At 42.8% G+C, this 18,329-nt stretch overlaps 1 protein-coding gene across 1 annotated transcript in view; it reads right to left on the bottom strand.

The window, feature by feature from the left end:
• LOC138301524 (slit homolog 2 protein-like) overlaps positions 1 to 18,329 on the bottom strand; it is a 348,568-nt gene that overhangs the window by 242,455 nt on the left and 87,784 nt on the right. The window contains exon 2 of the mRNA XM_069242038.1: positions 11,506 to 11,577. Within this exon, the coding sequence (XP_069098139.1) occupies positions 11,506 to 11,577 (72 nt within the window). The remainder of the gene's footprint in view (positions 1 to 11,505; positions 11,578 to 18,329) is intronic.

Here is an 18,329-nt window from a genome sequence, read left to right on the forward strand (position 1 = left end):
GCTGGCTTCCTTCTGAAAATTGTGCAGCAAACAAATTTGCGTGCAGACCAATTTCTGAGGGAGCATGGAGGCCCTCTAGGGCCCCGTTCTAGGGCACGCCAGTGGACTCCCACTTCACTGGCAGAGTTGAAGATATTTTTGGGCCTTACACTAAAAATTGGGTTAGTGCAGAAACCCGCTTTGCAGTCCTACTGGAAGACTCGCACGGTTTGGGTAACCCCCATCTTCGCACCATACATGAGCAGAGATCATTTTTTGCTGCTGCAGCACATGCTGCATTTCAATGACAATTCTGCTGCATTGCCTTGGGACCATACAGACCATGACAGTTTGTTCAAAATTCAGCCTGTTGTGGAACATTTGTCTGCCAGGTTTCCAGAGATCTATACTCCTGGAAAGAATGTAGGAGTTGATGAGGCCTTGATCCTGTACAAAGGATAGCTGCTGTTCAGACAGTGCGTTGCGAGCAAAAGAGCTCACTATCGCATAAAGCTGTACATGCTTCTGGTTATGTGTACAGCTTGAGAGTGTATACAAGAAAGGACTCTACCCTAAACCCTATGGTTGCCCTCCTGTGTTAGGGGTCACAGGTAGGACTGTATGGGAACTTGTCCAGCCACTCCTTCACAAAGGTTATAACCTTTATGTGGAAAATGTCTACAGGAGTAGAGCTGTTCAGCGAGCTCTACAAAGCTGGCACTGTGGCCTGCGGTACAGTTCGTTGTAACCGCAAAGCAATCCCGCAGGAGTTTGTTTGCAAGAAGCTCCAGAAATCCCAGAGTATTGCGTTGCCTTTCAACGAACTGCTTGCAGTCAACTTCTTGGATAGGCGTGATGTATACATGCTCACTACAATTCAAGATGAGAGCACTTCCCCCATCACGGTTTGGAGTCAGATAGCCGAAGTTCACAAGCCCATCTGTATACTTGGTAACAATAAGTACATGGGCGGAGTGGACAAGAACGACCAGGTTTTTCAACCATACAATGCGTGTCGTAAAACTCGCACTTGATACAAGAAACTGTTTACCCACCTGATCCAGATGGCAAAATACAATGCGTATGTTGTTTACCGTAATGACTTTCCTTGACTTCCAGTTGTCTGCAATTGAAATCCTCACTGCTGTTACAGAAGCAGCAGCAGTCTCCACCTCATATATTCTGGAGGATGTGGCATGGCTGCAGGAGCGACACTTTGCTGATCGCATACCTAAAACACCCAAAAAGGATCGTCCATATTGTCGCTGTAAAGTGTGCTCGAAGCATGGAAAGCGGCAGGAGAGTCGGTATTACTGTCCCCAGTGCCCATCTCAACCAGGCCTCTGTGTGCCTACTTGCTTACGTTGTATCATACTAAAGCAAAGTTCTGGGAAATTGACTGAGGTGGAACTGCCGTTGGGTAATCCTTTCAGTGGCTGTGCATGGATACCGAACGTCCATCGGCCACTGCTTCATTAGGCAAGCAGCCACAGAATTGTACTTCATCTACTCCAGGAAATCATGGATTTCCTTATGTCCTGCTTGACACCTATATCCACTGTCAGAACGTGGTAGGTGTTCTGCTCAATTACCGTTCGTTATAGTCCCCTTCCTGCACATACTAGTGGACAGAACATATGCCACACTGTCACGGAGTACCCTGTGTGCAAAAGGTTAAAGGCATGTCTGCATTTTGAAGTGCTTGTTAGGGAACTTATGTATGCTACACAAGGACCACCATGATTGCCAAGGAGAACCAGAGTGTAATAAATCAAACAAATGTCCTGTCGGACTTTTTCACCAACATTTCTACTTGTTTGAAAGTGTGCAAACTCAATTTGTAGCTTCACTTTCAAAGCTAAAGTAGAAGTGTTGGTGAATAAGTCCCACAGGATATTTGTTTAACTTTTTTCTTTAGATACCTTACGATTTCTTCACCAACACGTCTGCCTTAGTTTCAACAGTAGATATGCTCGCTCAGTTCGGGAATAGGCCTCCTAAGGCATACTTCGACATCGCCAACTTGCATCCACAAACTAGTATAGGTTCACTTGCCAATTATACAGGATTAGTCAGGACTCTGATAAGGACTGAGACATGAATGGGTAAGGAAAGCTTATTGTAGGTGTGCCTTCACAGGGATATTGCACAGGTAGAAGGCAGATAGTAAAGGTATCATCTACAACTATGGATTCAAACCCATTGGTGCCGTCCCAGCACTGAAGGACAAAGACACGTATGGGTCAGTGTTTGACCTGCTTTTCATGTTCATCCTCCATCAGAACATAGTAGATGTTCAATTTGCAGTATGATAAGTGCATTACAGTCACAGCACTGCACAGAATGTTGGCTGTGACATATGCTACGTCCTCACAGACTACCCTGTGTGCCAAACACTACCCTTTTTCATAGCCAATGACCTTCTCTTTAGGGAATATTGCGCTAATTCCCCAGCATGTCTGCCTTAGTTTCAAAGGTAGATATGCTTGTTCAGTTCAAGGAATCGATTTGCACTGCATATTCGGACATCCCTAACTTGCATCCACAAACTGGAAGGAGTCAGATTTAGCACAGTGAGTGCACCAAAGGCACATGAAAAACATGTCTTCCTGAGCCTCAGGTAGCTGTCATGGGAGTCATTAGTAACAGTTAGTTACCGACGCCTTTGGTAATGTTCAGGAAGAAGGAGGCGGTTACTTGACAGGTGGTAAAATGTAGTCAAACGTATTCCGTCATGTGACGTATGAATGTGATGGGCCCTTGTCTGGCAGTGGTAAGTTAATGTGAGTGCAGTGATTGGTTGGAATGGGCCTGTAGCTGGGAGTATGAAAGGTTTTTTTTCAACGTATTTTTATTAAGCATATTCAAGCAGGTATTGCAATTCAAATCATGGCATAATCAGAAAAATCAAAACAGTAGTACAACACTTATACTGAGTTTTAATACACTTCTTATATAAAATTGGATTACTCTAATAGTTCATGGATGAAGAGGTCTTTTCCCACACAAAATGAAACTTTCTAATGGCCCCGTTCCTCTTTACATACAAAAGTTCTTTCGCTTGAACTGATCCCATTTTTTTTTTACCCCAGAGATCACATGATGGAGTTCGTGGGTTCTTCCATTGTTGCAAAATCAAAGATTTCGCTATAAAAAAATACTGTTTTGCATATTTAGACAGCCCGGGATGATCAGCTATGCCAAAAAGTGCCCCCATTGGTTCTGGTGTTAATGTTATCTGGAGTGACGTACTTATCGATCGAACAGTTTTGTCCCAAAAGTTGGTGACTAGAGGACAGAGATAGCAGACATGAAGCCAATCTCCAACCTCACAATGGCATCGGAAGCAGTTGCTTGGAACAGACAGTACCATCTTATAAAGTTGCGCAGGGGTACGAAAAGGGTGATTTGTTGTGCCTGAATGGCAGGTGAATGGACCATGGCTTTGTGGCCTACCTTCAGAAGGCTTGGATTCAGTATTCAGATACTCTGATAAATATTCATGCTTTGAAACCATAATTTCTGGAGGTGCTAAAACCCACCAGTGTGATGGATTAATTTTAACATACTAGTACCCGGGGAGTCCAAGGGTGCAGGACCTGTGTGGCTATCTTTGTTTTCCTTCACCCAGAATCCCTTTGAAATCACAAACTTTGCTTACAAAACACTTTAGCCTTGCGTTTCAGTGAGGGGAAGTCTTGGAATCAGCTGGCAGCCACAAATTTTCTACCACCCAGCGTTCCACTAAGTCTCCAGAGAAAAACACTGCCTCACTTGTGTGGGTGGGGAAGTGACCGCAACAGGGAAGTACACAAAACGGATTGTGGAGACATCAAAATCACCTACCACAAAACAGCCTGGTTTTGTAAGACAGTCATCTGAGTATTTGGTCCTGGGCTCGGCAGCCATATATGGAAACCTACCAAACCCAGACATTTCTGAAAACTTGAAACCCAGGGCAGTCCACGGAAGTGTGGCGTGTTTGGATTTCACAAAGTGTTCTTACTCAGAATAACCTGCAAAAGTGAAACGTTGATCAAAACCACTATTTTTCCTTGCTTTTTCATCACCGAAACAACAGGAATGTGCAGGGATCCACAAAATTCTTACCACCCAGTGTTTCACCACTTGTCCTGATAAAAACACAACCCCACTTGTGTGCCTGTGCCTAGTGCCTGCGTCAGGAATGGATCACTCAAGGGTTAACAGTAGCCCTCATGCAAGAACTACCACTGACCCTTGTGTGAGCCATTCCTGTCACAGGCACTAGTCTACCCACACAAATGAGGTACCGTTTTTAGCGGGAGACTTGGGGGAATGCTGGGTGGAAGGAAATTTGTGGCTCCTCTCAGATTCCAGAACTTTCCATCACCGAAATGTGAGAAAAAAGTGGTTTTGTTTGCCAAATTTTGAGCTTTGCAAAGGATTCTGGATCGCAGAACCTGGTGAGAACTCCACAAGTCACCCTATCCTGGGTTCCCCTTGGTGTCTAGTTTTGAAAGATGTGTGGGTTTGATAGGTTGCTAAGCTACAGCCAAAAATCCACAGTTAGGCACTTTCCAAAAAACACAAGTGAGGTACCATTTTTATCGGGAGACTTGGGGGAATGCTGGGTGGAATGAAGTTTGTGGCTCCCCTCAGATTCCAGAACTTTGCATCACCGAAATGTGGAGAAAAAGTGGTTTTTGCCAAATTTTGAGGTTGGCAAAGCATTCTGGGTGACAGAACCCAGTGACAGCCCCATAAATCACACCATCCTGAATTTCCCGAGGTGTCTAGTCTAAAAAAATGCATAGGTCTGCTATGTTTCCCTAGGTTAGGTGCCGGCTGAGCTAGAGTCCAAAATCCACAGTTAAGCACTTTGCAAAAAACACGTCAGTTTTCATTGGAAAAATGTGATGTATCCACATTGTGTTTTTAGTCATTTCCTGTTGCGGGCACTAGGCCTACCCACACAAGTGAGGTACCAGTTTCCCTAAGTGCCTGCTGAGCTACAGCCCAAAATCCACAGTTAGGCACTTTCCAAAAAACACAAGTGAGGTACCGTTTTTATTGGAAGACTTGAAGGAATGCTGCGTAGAAGGAAGTTTGTGGTTACCCTCAGATTCTAGAACTTTCCATCACTGAAATGTGAGGAGAAAGTGTTTTTTGTTTTGGCCACATTTTTAAGGTTTGCAAAGGATTCTGGGTAATAGAACCTGGTGAGAGTCCCACAAGTCAACCCATCCTCATTTTCCCTAGGTGTCTAGTTTTCAAAAATGCATAGGTTTCCCTAGGTGCCGGCTGAGCTAGCAGCCAAAATTCACAGGTAGGGACTTTCCAAAAAACATGTGAGATTTCAAGGTAAAAATGTGATGTGTCCACATTGCGTTTCCTCTCACAGGCACTAGGCCTACCCACACAAGTGAGGTAAAATTTTTATCGGGAGACTTGGGGGAACACAGAATAGAAGTGTTATTGCCCCTTGTCTTTCCCGACATTTTTTCCTTCCGAATGTAAGACAGTGTGTAAAAAAGAAGTGTATTTGAGAAATGCCCTGTAATTCACATGCTAGCATGGGGACCCCGGAATTCAGAGATGTGCAAATAACCACTGCTTCTCAAAACCTTATCTTGTGCCCATTTTGGAAATATAAAGGTTTGCTTGATACCTATTTTTCACTCTTTATATTTCACCAAATGAATTGCTGTATCCCCGGTATACAATGAAAACCCATTGCAAGGTGCAGCTCATTTATTGGCTTTGGGTACCAGGGTTCTTGATGAACCTACAAGCCCTATATATCCTCGCAGCCAGAGGAGTCCAGCAGACGTAACAGGTATATTGCTTTCAAAAATCTGCCATAGCTGGAAAAAGTTATAAAAGAAAACGTGGACAGAAATGGCTCTTTTTTTCACCTTAATTTCAATATTTTTTTCTTTCAGCTGTTACTTTCTGCAGGAAAACCTATACGGATCTAAACAAATTACCCCTTGCTGAATTCAGAATTTTTGTCTACTTTTCAGAAATGTTTAGCTGTCTGGGATCCAACATTGGTTACACACCCATTTCTGTCACTAACTGGAAGGAGGCTGAAAGCACAAAAAATAGTAAAAATAGGGTATGTCCCAGTAAAATGCCAAAATTGTGTTGAAAATGGGGTTTTCTGATTCAAGTCTGCCCGTTTCTGAAAGCTGGGAAGATGGTGATTTTAGCACTGCAAACCCTTTGTTGATGCCATTGTCAGGAAAAAAACGCATGCAGTCTTCTGCAGCCCCTTTTCCAATTTTTCTGAAAAATATGACATTTTAGCTGTATTTTGGCTAATTTCTACGTCTCCTATAGGGGAACCCACGAACTCTGGGTACCTTTAGAATCCCTAGGATGTTGGAAAAAAAGGATGCAAAGTTGACGTGGATAGCTTATGTGGACAAAACGTTATGAAGGCCTAAGGGCGAACTGCCCCAAATAGCCAAAAAAGGGCTCAGCACTGGGGGGAGGAAAGGCCCAGTTGCTAAAGCGTTAATGTTTGTTTTAAATTTCATAAGCCGTTCATAGTTGTTTATGTCGTGGTGTATGTTTAATTAATAAACAACTTTTAACAGTTTATCAAGTTTAAAACAAACATTATTATAACTTTTTTCTAATATTTATAATCCTGTTAGATAGTAAAATAGAATGCATAATAAAAACAAATGTGAAACCTATTGGCTTTGCGAATCCTTGTTATGTTTTGTGTCTCAAGACACAGGCATCAATTTCAATCCACTTCTACCCAGTGAGAGGCATAAACGGTTGCAGCAATTTTGATCTCGAAAAAAGTTTTTTTTTTTTAAAAGGGCTCAAGCTAGTTAATTTTAACTGCTTCTGAGATATTGCAGACAAACAGACCACTGATAGATTAAAACTGCTTCAACTGTTTATGATTCTCACTGGACAAAAGTGAGATTTAGATGTAACTCTGTTGAGGCTCTTAAGGTTCATCTACACAGTCAACAGTAAGGTTCTGCAACCGGGGTCCTGCAACAGCAGCACAGATTAAAAAAGGGATGGGAGACCACAAATATTTACTCAGGTTAGCGCCTCAACCACCAGTTGATCAATCAAATGAAAAGTGACAGAATACCCATTTAGATTGCCATCAGCATTCAACCCACTAGAACATTGACTACCACCCACATTCTGTATTCCAAAGCACACACCTGTGACTCTCAGCAATCAAAGGAGTCTAGGAAGAAACAGGACAGGAAGAAGGGTTCTTTATTTGGAGCGCAGATGAAACACAGAGACTTCAGCCAAACAGATTGCTTCTACACTTTTTGAAGGGGAGTCCCTCATGATGGCCTCTCTGAGGGATAGTAAGGGGGCACAAACAGCACATTTAAAAAGTTTTAAATAAGACAAACCATGTGCTTTGTATGGAGTGAAGTCACATCATGGGCTATTCTAGTAAAAGTTACATGTCAAAACCAAAGCAACATCACATAAATTGGATTACGTAAAACAGGGTAACTCTAGTAACATCCCAAATTGAATAATCAATTAGGAAATTTCACCTACATACAAGTTGAAGTGACTTTGCATTACTAAAAAATAGCTTCGTGTAATAATGAAAACACACAATTCAAATAGCAAGCAACATCAACCATTGAGCACTGGCAGGCGCAGGCTTCCTGCAAAATACATTTGTTGATACAGTACGAATAAACATCACAGAGAAGCAGAGTTCAATGTTGTCTATTTTATGAAAGAAGGAAAAAAACTAATTTTGAAGCTCACCTATGTTAAATTTCATTAATAAATGTGCTTTTACAAATCTTTAAAACGTAGGTCACTTTCGGTTATCACACATATTTAACTTTCAGTGACAAAATGATCTATTTCATTATCCAAAGGTGTGACGTCTTGCCCCAGAAGATTTGTGCTAGGCACCTCAAACGTCTCTCGGTCTTGTGCACACAGTTTGACTGTCCATTAAAAGGTGAGTAAATAAACAAAGTAATAATAATGACAAGCATACTGAAGCTTATGTTCTCATCAAGGCATCTCAAACCATGGATACCGGATCTCAGGAAGGACAATCTCCGTTGTACTTCAGTTAGAAAGCTCTGTGAATTAAACACTTACGATTAACTGCACTGTGTAACCAGCAGGTCATAGGTCTAAAGCTTAACAAATATAACTCATGTTCACTCACAAACAAAAAAACAGTTTACATTGACAAAAACAAACCATAAAATGGGCACATAAGGAAACAGCACAATTTAAAGAATCACAAAACTTTAATTAACAACATTTCAAGTGCAATATATAAACACACTTTTTTTATTTTCACCAGGTCAGAGTAGGAACTGAACCAAAATGTCTGCCTCAATCAGGCTTTATCAAGAACAATGTAGAAGACAAAGTTACTTACCCAGATCTGTATTTCTCTGCCTTGCGTATCATATACATCATACATCATATACATCATACACATGACAGTAAGGACATTCTGAAATCTCACTGCGCTGAAAGGAACATTCTAGAGGTTATGAACATGATGGAGAAAATGACTTCCAATAAACTAAGGACAGGCAATAAGATATCTTATGGAATGAAAGGGTGTCATTGATAGGAGTGTGGACAAAACAGAATCAGACCTAGAATAGTGGTGCTGTGAAGGTCCAACCATGGCCTTCAAACAGCTATGGGTAGAGTGGGCCAGGCCTTCGGAAAAGGTGTTGTTTCATAATTGGGTTGCTTATGAGTTCAGAGGTTACTGTTGAGATGGAAAGGTCCTTTGCATGGTGACAGGCATGTACCCCTGCCCTGAGTGCCAAAGCTGAAACAATGCCTGGATCCCTGGAGCTGATTTTTGTTGTTACTGGCGAACATGGATCATGTGTGTGCATGCCATGACATAGGACTGTCTCACAAATTGCGGTCTTGTTATAGTGTTATAAAACTACTGCTTTTGCAAGGAGTTAAGCAGTATGAACACGGTGGTGGTAGCATACTGTGTAGTGATCTGTAGAAGTTACCCGGTCCTTTTTACCTGTGTCCCTGGAGTGAGGCCCACAGGCTCACTCATGTAAAGTTCCGCTGCTGTGTCCTTAATTCACCCTTGGCCTCCATCAAGTTGTTTTGTAGTGTGGTGCAATACGTATGTGTTTTATGCATGTTCTGGGTGTATGTACCCCAGTGTAAGGTATAATATATGGAAGACTCTGGGTTACATTTTTGGAGACCCAGGGCTGATGGGGAGTACAGTGAGGTAGAGTCATCCCCTCAAACAGATGAGTGGGTTGGTGCATTTCTGTGAGCTGGGTGGGACACACACTGGAGAAATGAGATTCAGGCTCTCCTGCACACTTCAAAGGTATTTTTTGATTCTCAGAGACGTCAGAGGAAGGGAGCATTGGCACATCTGAGGAATGAGATGGGGCTAAAGGAAATAATATAGAGTAGCCCTTTCACCTAACATCTGCTATATCATTGTGCCTGACATCCAGATGTGAATCTCTAGTCACTGTCATGGCTTGTGTATGGCTATCATGGTTGTTCCTGCTGTGACACACTGTTTTCTGGAGGAAGGGCAAAGCAGGGGATACAGCACTTTAAAAAGGAAACAGATCCTTAATACAGATTTCAAAGACAGACCCTAAAACATATTGGGGGTTATTCTAACTTTGGAGGAGTGTTAATCCGTCCCAAAAGTGACGGTAAAGTGACGGATATACCACCAGCCGTATTACGAGTTCCATAGGATATAATGGACTCGTAATACGGCTGGTGGTAAATCCGTCACTTTTCCGTCACTTTTGGGACGGATTAACACCTCCTCCAAAGTTAGAATAACCCCCATTGTGTGCCTGGAAAAAGACTATAAGGGGAACACGAAGTGTGAGGCAACAGCTGCTATACTCATAGGGTTATTCCCAGTATGCAGGTTTGGTGACCCTGTATGCCAATGGGGGCTACCATGAAGACAGCTGTGGTCATCATCACTGCGGTGTCGGGCTGTCGCCTGTATACAGAGTGAAGGTCGCCAACCCAGTATACCAGAGGGGGCCACCATGACGTTTGCCATGCCAATCGAGCTGACGCCCATGTGCATTGGTGCAAGTTGGCAACCCTGTATGCCAGAAGGGGCGACCCTGAACTTTGCAGCGCTGATTGGGCACTCGCCTGTGTGCGGTGTGGAAGTCTGCTAACCCATATGCCAGAGGAGGCTGCAGTGAAGAGGAACCTGCTGTGGTGCCAATCGGGCCATTCCCGACTGAGGAGTAGGTGTGGTGGCCCTGAATGCCAGAGGTTGTCACCAGAATAAGGCAAGGACCGTAGCCTGATAGATGCAATTGTCATGAGGAGAGACTGCTGTGGTGACACGTGCAGGCCCGTACAGAAGATCGTAACCAGACATCACAAACACCTATGGAGAGGACCAAAGGAAATCTACTGCTACATCAGAAGAGTGCCAAAGCCAGTCAGCTGCAGCCCCTGTAAAGCCATGAATGTTATTTTCACCAGAGACAGCTGCTGCAGCCGCTTTCAGAAACTCCGGTCAGACAATCCATGTAGTGCAGGAAATACTGAGTGAAGAGCCAGAAGACGCTGGGAGAACCTGTTTGCTAAATAGTGCTTCAGTGCTGGAACACTTTTTTTTCGTTTGTTTTTTTATGAGAGTCAGAATGGGTCTCTCGAGATTTAGAATGCTAGTGGGGCCTAACCTGAATATCGCCTGTAGTGAATGGAGAATAACGACTACCACTAATGACAGGGAAGTAAGACTCGGAGAGGTGCATATTAAACACTACCACATTGACCTCAGGGGGCCGTGAATAGTGTTTGTGTATGCCGTATTTCACTTTATGGTTGTATGTAAAAACTGCTTTTGTCATCAAAGAAATTATTTGACTGGACAATAATTTATTGCTGCCATTGAACGTATATTGTGTTTTGTGCCTGTATTCACCTTTCTGCGTCTCTTCTTCCCACACAACTTTTGTTAGATTCAAGGTCAATAAAGAGAGGAAAAATCCTAGCCAAAGTTCAAAGAAGATAATATGTCAGCCGCCCTAAGTAGTGAAAACTAAAAAGTTACCCTTAGCATTATTTGCACAGCAATTGTGTTGTAGTGAATAGGTGAAACATATTGAGGTGCATCGACTTGAAACTGTAGTCTACAGTCACATTAAGAGGCACTACAAAATATGCATTCAGGAAACAAGCTATGTTTGCACCTTGATTGAAACAGTTGTGAATAACTCCAGGCAGAACCACTGATACCGCTGAAATGAAACACTGGAACCTGATGTGGAAAGTCGAGTGATATCTACGGGAAAACATTTTGCTTCTTCTGCCCTTCACAATTTAATATTTTTTGTTCTTGCCCAATAGTTGAAATTACAACATGATCAATAACGAGGCAAATAAATGTGAATTTTCAGTACAAATTATGTTAAACAAGCAATAAATTAGTAAAATGAAAATAAGACTTAAACGGGTATGCACAATGTAAAAAGGATACGTTTATGTTGCAGGAAACACTTTAAATGTACTTACAAAATTTCTGCCCATGAATATGTTAGCCATGACCGTTTATGAAAGGTAGAAATGCTGTTCGCACTAAAATCACTATGAGAAAAAAAAATGCAATTATTGCAGATAGATGAGACAAATTCAGATGTTACCCATCTATCATGTCACTGTAATGCTTACTATCTCTGCTGGCAGACTGTCGATTGTATTGTTATTGTATAAGTTGGAAAAAAACAATAACATTTGTTTGTAAATAATATGATTGCAGATAGGAAAAGCGGAGATACATGAGCTGAACAAGTAATAAAAAAACATTTCTTGGGCATACTAAAGTGGGGAAAAGATTTGTGACCCTTAAGGAAAACGTACATACATGTAATACGATTTCTCCTCATGAAACCCATTTTGAAATCATCAGCAACCCCCAACCAAAACACCCCAGTGCAGAGTGCACATTTGGACTTCATGGGTTTGCATTTAAGACGGCATTAACTTTTTAATACTACAGATATCATGCCAATTTTGCATACATGTAGTGGTTGTAAAACAAAAGCAAGGTTTGAGGTTTACCATGGCAAACATAGGCAAATTATAGCAGAAAAGTATTTAAAAAATGTCATCAATAAAAGATTTGCTGTGCTTAGAAAACACGTTTTTCACAACTGTTATTGTACTTTTGTAAGTGGTGTTTATTATTTGTATGGTTTCTACCTGCTTACAAATTGTGTAGGTTGTACAAGAGAGTTCCATTTCTTACAGAAATCATTTTAAAACCACAACATAGTGAATTTAATGGGAAGTTAAATTCACAAGCTTTAAAATATTTAACTTTTCACATAGAAACTAATTTACTAAAATGTCCACCAAACACTTTCTGTAACAGAGATACACAGTGTATGTATTTTGTTCACAAACCTGAAAAACCCAAAGCTAATAACAAAGCTATGCTTATGGTTTTTAGTCATTGTGTACCAACAATGTATCACTTGAAAAAGAAAAATCAAATAAATAAAAATTTGGTATGAAGCAGAGCTATGTCTTTTTGAAATGTATCCTAGATATAGGTTTAGAGATGGAGTTACTATTAGCACTCATTACCCATTAAGTAAAGTGACTGACATTGTCAAGTTGTTTTTAAGGCCACTCGCTTACAAAAGAAGTCCACAAGTGTTAGACCAGACATCCTGGGTGTGGTCTTCACCCAAATGTTTTGCCTTCAGCCATCCTGTTTCCTGAATTTTATTTTTGTTAGCATTAGTTTTCTGTGCACCTTACCCCTGCTAACCAGTGCTAAAGTGCTTGTGCTCTCTCCTTAAAGGATAGAACAATTGGTTTACATGTAATAAAACCCAGTATCCTGTACCAAATGCACCCAGGGTCTGTACATTCAATGCTGCTAGTGGCCATGCAGCACTCATTGTGCCACCCATTAAAGTAGCACTTTAAACATGTCTCAGGTCTGCCATTTTAGACTGTAGTGCTGTTTAAAACTGCCATTTTGAGCTACCAAAATAAACGTTTTTGCCAGGCCAAAACCTTCCTTCTTTCTATATGTAAGTCAACTCTAAGATAACCACTAAACAGCCCACAGGGTAGGGTGCATTGTTTTTAAAAAGTGGGGCATGTGTTTTTAAGTTTTACATGTCTTGGTAGTGAAAAACACCTACATTCGCTTTTCACTACAGTAAGGCTTACCTCTCCCATATCATACAACATTGGCTTATCTTTTAATATTTACTAAGGGCTAACTTTTGATTAGGAACAGGGAGAAATATCATGTTTGGTCTCAGTTTAATTGCAATTTAAAATTTAATAGTAGAGCCGGATTTCAAGTCACAATTCTGAAATGCCACTTTTAGAAAGTTGTCATTTTCTTCCTCTATTTGGGGCCTGCAGACAGTGGCTTGTGTTGCATGACCCTGCCCACAGGCTCTGTAGAATTTCTTCCAGACAGTACACTGAAGAGTCAGCAGGATGAGCCATCAGGCAGAATAGGGACTAGAAGTGAGACAATTGGGCCATCTTGGCAGAACAGGTCGGGAAAGAACTGCTCCCTGACCCACTTCATAGGGGCTTGCCTATAGCACATACAAGAAACTACTGTAAACACTAGTCTTTTCAGACCCTAGACTTCCTCGAGCCTAGGAAGGGAAAGAAACTTTCCAGGGCCAGATGAGGTGGTAGCCTATAAGATTCCCCCACTTCAAAGTCTGGCAGCAGATATAAATATTGGACTTCAGACCAACTCTTCAGTACACTCCTGGGCCTAACCCGTACCTCAGAGGACTGCCCTGCTGCTACCAGAGGACTGTCCTGCTGCTTGAAGTTTGCCTTACTCCCCAGAGGACTGCGCTGTTGTTTGAAGCCTGCATTGACATTTGAACCCAGGGCACCAGAGTGGCACCAAGAGCTAGCTGGCTGGCCTCCTGTGTGAGCTGTAGGGACATAATAAGCTCCAGAGATTTTGAACCCTGCACCTGGCCTCGGCCGGAGTGAGTCCTGACTCCCTAAGTGGTACCAGTCCACTCCTGGACCCTTGGTTGTGGTGTTAATGCTGCTGCTCCTAACTAACCCTAAAAGTTAGGACTTAGAACATTTTTCTTTAAAAATTGGCCTGAGAACGGACAGGAGACCAGGACCTAACTGCTAGCCAATTCGACCAAGGTGCATCACCACTTGGACTGACTTTGCAGTGGTTCCATCTATATTCTTCTCCACAGCAGCAAATCCTGTTCAGGTGGACTTCTCAGCAAAAGTATACTGCCTTGTGGAGTCCTCGTCAGCTAAAACCTGCAGCTTCATCCCACTGGAGATTTTCGACTTTTAAAAAAGTGAAAAGATGTGAAGGTAGAAATCTTCATCGCAACTCTATACGGTGACTCCCTGGTAACAATGCCTCCTCCCTGGCTGCCTTGTCCCACTGAAATCACCTTCTCAGAAACCTTTCTTCAAAATTCCTTTTAAGTTCAAGGGTGAGTTGAGACCAGGCCTTAACTTTTGACATGGGCCTGATCTCGTGCAACCAGATACCCACAGTAGGCGCTTTGATCATTTAGGTGTTTTCTTTTGTTTTTACTAAGACGTTTAAAATTCATAACTCCGGTTCTTCTGATTGGATATAATGTGTTTTGGTGTCATTGTAATTATTAAAATGTGTCCTATTTTTCTAAACTGGTTTCAGATTTTTCTTGTTTTGTGTTTTCACTTTGTTACTGTTTGTGTGCTGCATAAGTACTTCACAGAGTGCCTCTAAGCTAAGCCTGACTGCTTTTGTGCCAAGCTACCAGAGGGTTAAGCATAGCCTAATTCAGTGTCTTTTATGGTTCATCTTGACAAGGATTGTGGTTGTTGCCTGAGGGGGGATGCCATTCGATTTCTTACAAAACATTTTTCAAAAAGTAATAAAAACTTTTGCAATGGATAAGATCTGCAATATTTGTGCTTAAAAAAAAAAGAATACCCAGACTTCCTTAAAAACTAGAGGCACGAGAATCTAGGTTAATGTGGCTTGCATGGATCCCACTACTTTTTTATTCACAGGATTCCCAGCAAATGTAGAACCTGGGTTAAAGAAAACCCAATATCTTCATATTTGAGTGTTGCAAACCTCCAGAATTTGTGGAGAATGGTAAATGTCGTACTATCAAGCACAGTGATTCCACACGCCTGGTAAAAGAGTCTCATATGTGAGTAAATTGGTCTACTGCACACAACAGAAAAAGTAAAAACAAGGACAATACCAAAAAACTAGAGATCCTGAAAAATGGTAGACTTTTCCAATGGAAGATTATTGAAGTGTATGTGTCTGTGACTAGCTGCCTTCCATGGAACCCAACCAACGTCACACAATTTTGAAAGTTATGTGGGATTCCACCACTTTTTCTTGCTCAGAATTCCCTACAAATATCAAAGTAAAGGTAAAATGAAACAACTTCCTTGCATGTATCCAATGAACTACTTCAGAAGGTTCAGCCTATGGCAAATATCCCATTATCTTGCATTCCAACATTCTCTGAATAAAAGTGGTCACCAACAAGGGTAGGTGCAGCTATCATTTAAAATATTGTGCAGAAGCAGGGGTGAATAAAGTGCCTCTGCATTTTCACAAGGTCACGGTGTCCTCCGCATTTCTGTTCAATACAACGTTCCTCTGATGCAGTAATGTATTAGAGGCAGAGACTAAAAGTAATAATATGTTTATGGTTTGGTCTATAAGCCATATGAAAAAGACCATATAAAACTAAAATTGAAAACAAACACACATATGGCAACAATAATTAGTTGTACTGATGCAGCAATAATAATCATAATAAGCCTTTAAAAATACACCAGGTGCCATGCTAAGCAGTACCTTGCGTTGACTTGTGTGTAATCCAACCATGCAGACAATAGATGCAATGCTACAGGGCAGTAAGCAGCAACAGAAGTAGACATACAGAATATTGTCATATCTTTTCTTGGGTTTTGTATGCCAAATGCCTAAAACATGGCTTCAGAAAATTTATTTTCGTGGGTTAATGCACCTGATTTTGGTACGTGTAAATGGCAAGTCTCAGGTCCGATTCCTAATGCATCTTCCATTCCTCGTGAGATAGAATAAGTGGGTGTCAATCAGTTGGCAATATTACTGCCTGTTAATTAATCTGCCAAGTGTCTACGCTATTCTAACTCACAATAAAATGTTTATTGTTGTCACCCCATGCTAATCAGCTCTCAGAAGAGATGACAGAGCTACATCCATGCAGGAAGCCATCATGCCTAAAGAATTAGCAAAACAAGCATTAGCAAAGTCAATAGGTCTTGCCTATACAAGAGCAATTGGCTTTGGCAATGTGTTTTGCCATGTTGTACACCAATGGGGCTGCTTTCCAGCATGGCTAAAAGTTAGTGGTGTGAGGTGTCAGAGTGGGGGAGTAGAGTGTCAGAGTGGATTTGTGGGAAGTAGAGTGTTGTAGAGTTGAGTAGAGGGGAGTACAGTTCAGAGATTCAGTGGCAGAGAGTGGAGTGGGGAGGAATAGGGTGGATTGGGTTGGAGTGGCTTGAGGTAGTGGGATGGACTGGATTGAAGTAGAGTGAGGTAGATTGGACTGGGGTTGAGTGGTATGGATTGAGTGGAGTGGGGTGCATTGAAAGGGGATGAGAAGGATGGGATTAGGGTGGATTGGACTGGAGTAGGGTGGATTGGAGTGGCGTGGGGTGGATTTACTGGATTGGCGTGGGGTGGATTGGACTGGGGTGTGATGGATTGGAGTGGGATAGGCTAAATGGATTGGAGTGGGACGGACTGGATGGATTGCAGTGGACTGGATTGAAATAGAGTGGATGGATTGGAGAAGAGTGTGGTGAATTGGAGTGAGTGAGGTAGACTGGAATGGGCTGGACTGGAGGGAGGTGGATTTAAATGGGATGGGGTGTAATGGATTGGATTTGGGAGGATTGGAGTGGGGTGGATTGCACTGAGGTGGGGGGATTGGAGTGTGGCGGGTGGACTGATTGGATTGGAAAGGGGTGGGGTGGACTGAACTGGGGTGGGGTGGATTGTATTGAGGTGGAGAGGATTGGAGTGGGCTGGAGTCGATTTGATGGGAGTGGGGTGGTTTGAAATGTGGTAGGCTGTCTGGATTGGACTGGAGTGTGGTGGATTTACCTGAGATGAGGTGGGCTATATTAGATTGGTGTGGGGTGGATTGGAGTGGGGTGTATTGGATTGAAATAGGGTGGGGTAGGGTGGATTTGGGGTGGGGTGGATTGCACTGAGGTGAGGTGGATTGGACTGGCGTGGAGTGGGCTGGATTGGATTGGGGTGGATCAGACTGGGGTGGAGTGGAGTGGATGTGACTGAGCTGGATTGGGTTGAATGGGATGGGGTAGCTTGGATTGAATGGGGTGTATTAGGTTGGGGTGTATTAGGGTGGAGTGGGTGGGATTAAGTGTTGTGGGTTGAATAGGGGTGGGGTTGACTGGGTTGGGGCGGATAGGGGTGGGGTGGAGGGAGTGGATTGGAATGAGGTGGATTGGATTAGATTCGGGTGGACTGCACTGATGTGGGGTGGAATGATTGTAGACGGGTGGACTGGATTGAAGTGGGGTACATGAAGGTGGTTTGGAGTGGTTAGGTTGGATTAATGCGCAATGTACTGGAGTGGAATGGACTGGGGTGGTGTGGGTCGACTGGCTATGACTGGAGTATGGTGAGTTTGATTGGCGTGGGGTGGGATGGGCTGGAGTGGCCTGGAAGGAGGTAGATCGGACTGCAGTTGGGTAGATCGGACTGGAGTGGGGTGGATCGGACTGGAGTGGGGTGGACTGCATTGGAGTTGGTGGATTGGACCGGAGTGGGGTGGATTGAAATGTAGAGGATTGGATTGGATTGCAGTAAAGTGTATTAGAGTGGAGTGGGGTAGATTGGACTGGGGTGGATTGGACTGGAGTAGGGTGGACTGGATTGGTGTGGGGTGTACTGGATTGGTGTGGGTGGACTGAATTGATGTGGGGTGGATTATGGTGAATTGGAGTGGGATATATTGGATTTTAGTGGGTGGATTGGACTGAGGTGAGGTGGATTGGATTGGAATAGGGCAGATTGTTTTGAATTGGAGTGGGTTGTTTGGGATTGGAGAGGGGCAGAGTGGAGTGGTGCAGGTAGGAGTGGGGTAGGCTGTTTTGGGTTGAAGTGGGATACACTGTTTTGGATGGGCGCCCAGATTGTTCTGGAGTGGAGTGGGGCAGATTGATTTGGATTGGAGTGGGGCAGATTGTTTTCGACTGGAATGTAAACTGGAGTGGGGCAGATTGGAGTGGGGACAGATTTCTCTGTATTGGAGTGGGCAGACTGGAGTAGGGCAGAT

This window comes from Pleurodeles waltl, chromosome 6 (assembly GCF_031143425.1).
Source record: "Pleurodeles waltl isolate 20211129_DDA chromosome 6, aPleWal1.hap1.20221129, whole genome shotgun sequence".
Taxonomy (NCBI): Eukaryota; Metazoa; Chordata; class Amphibia; order Caudata; family Salamandridae; genus Pleurodeles; species Pleurodeles waltl.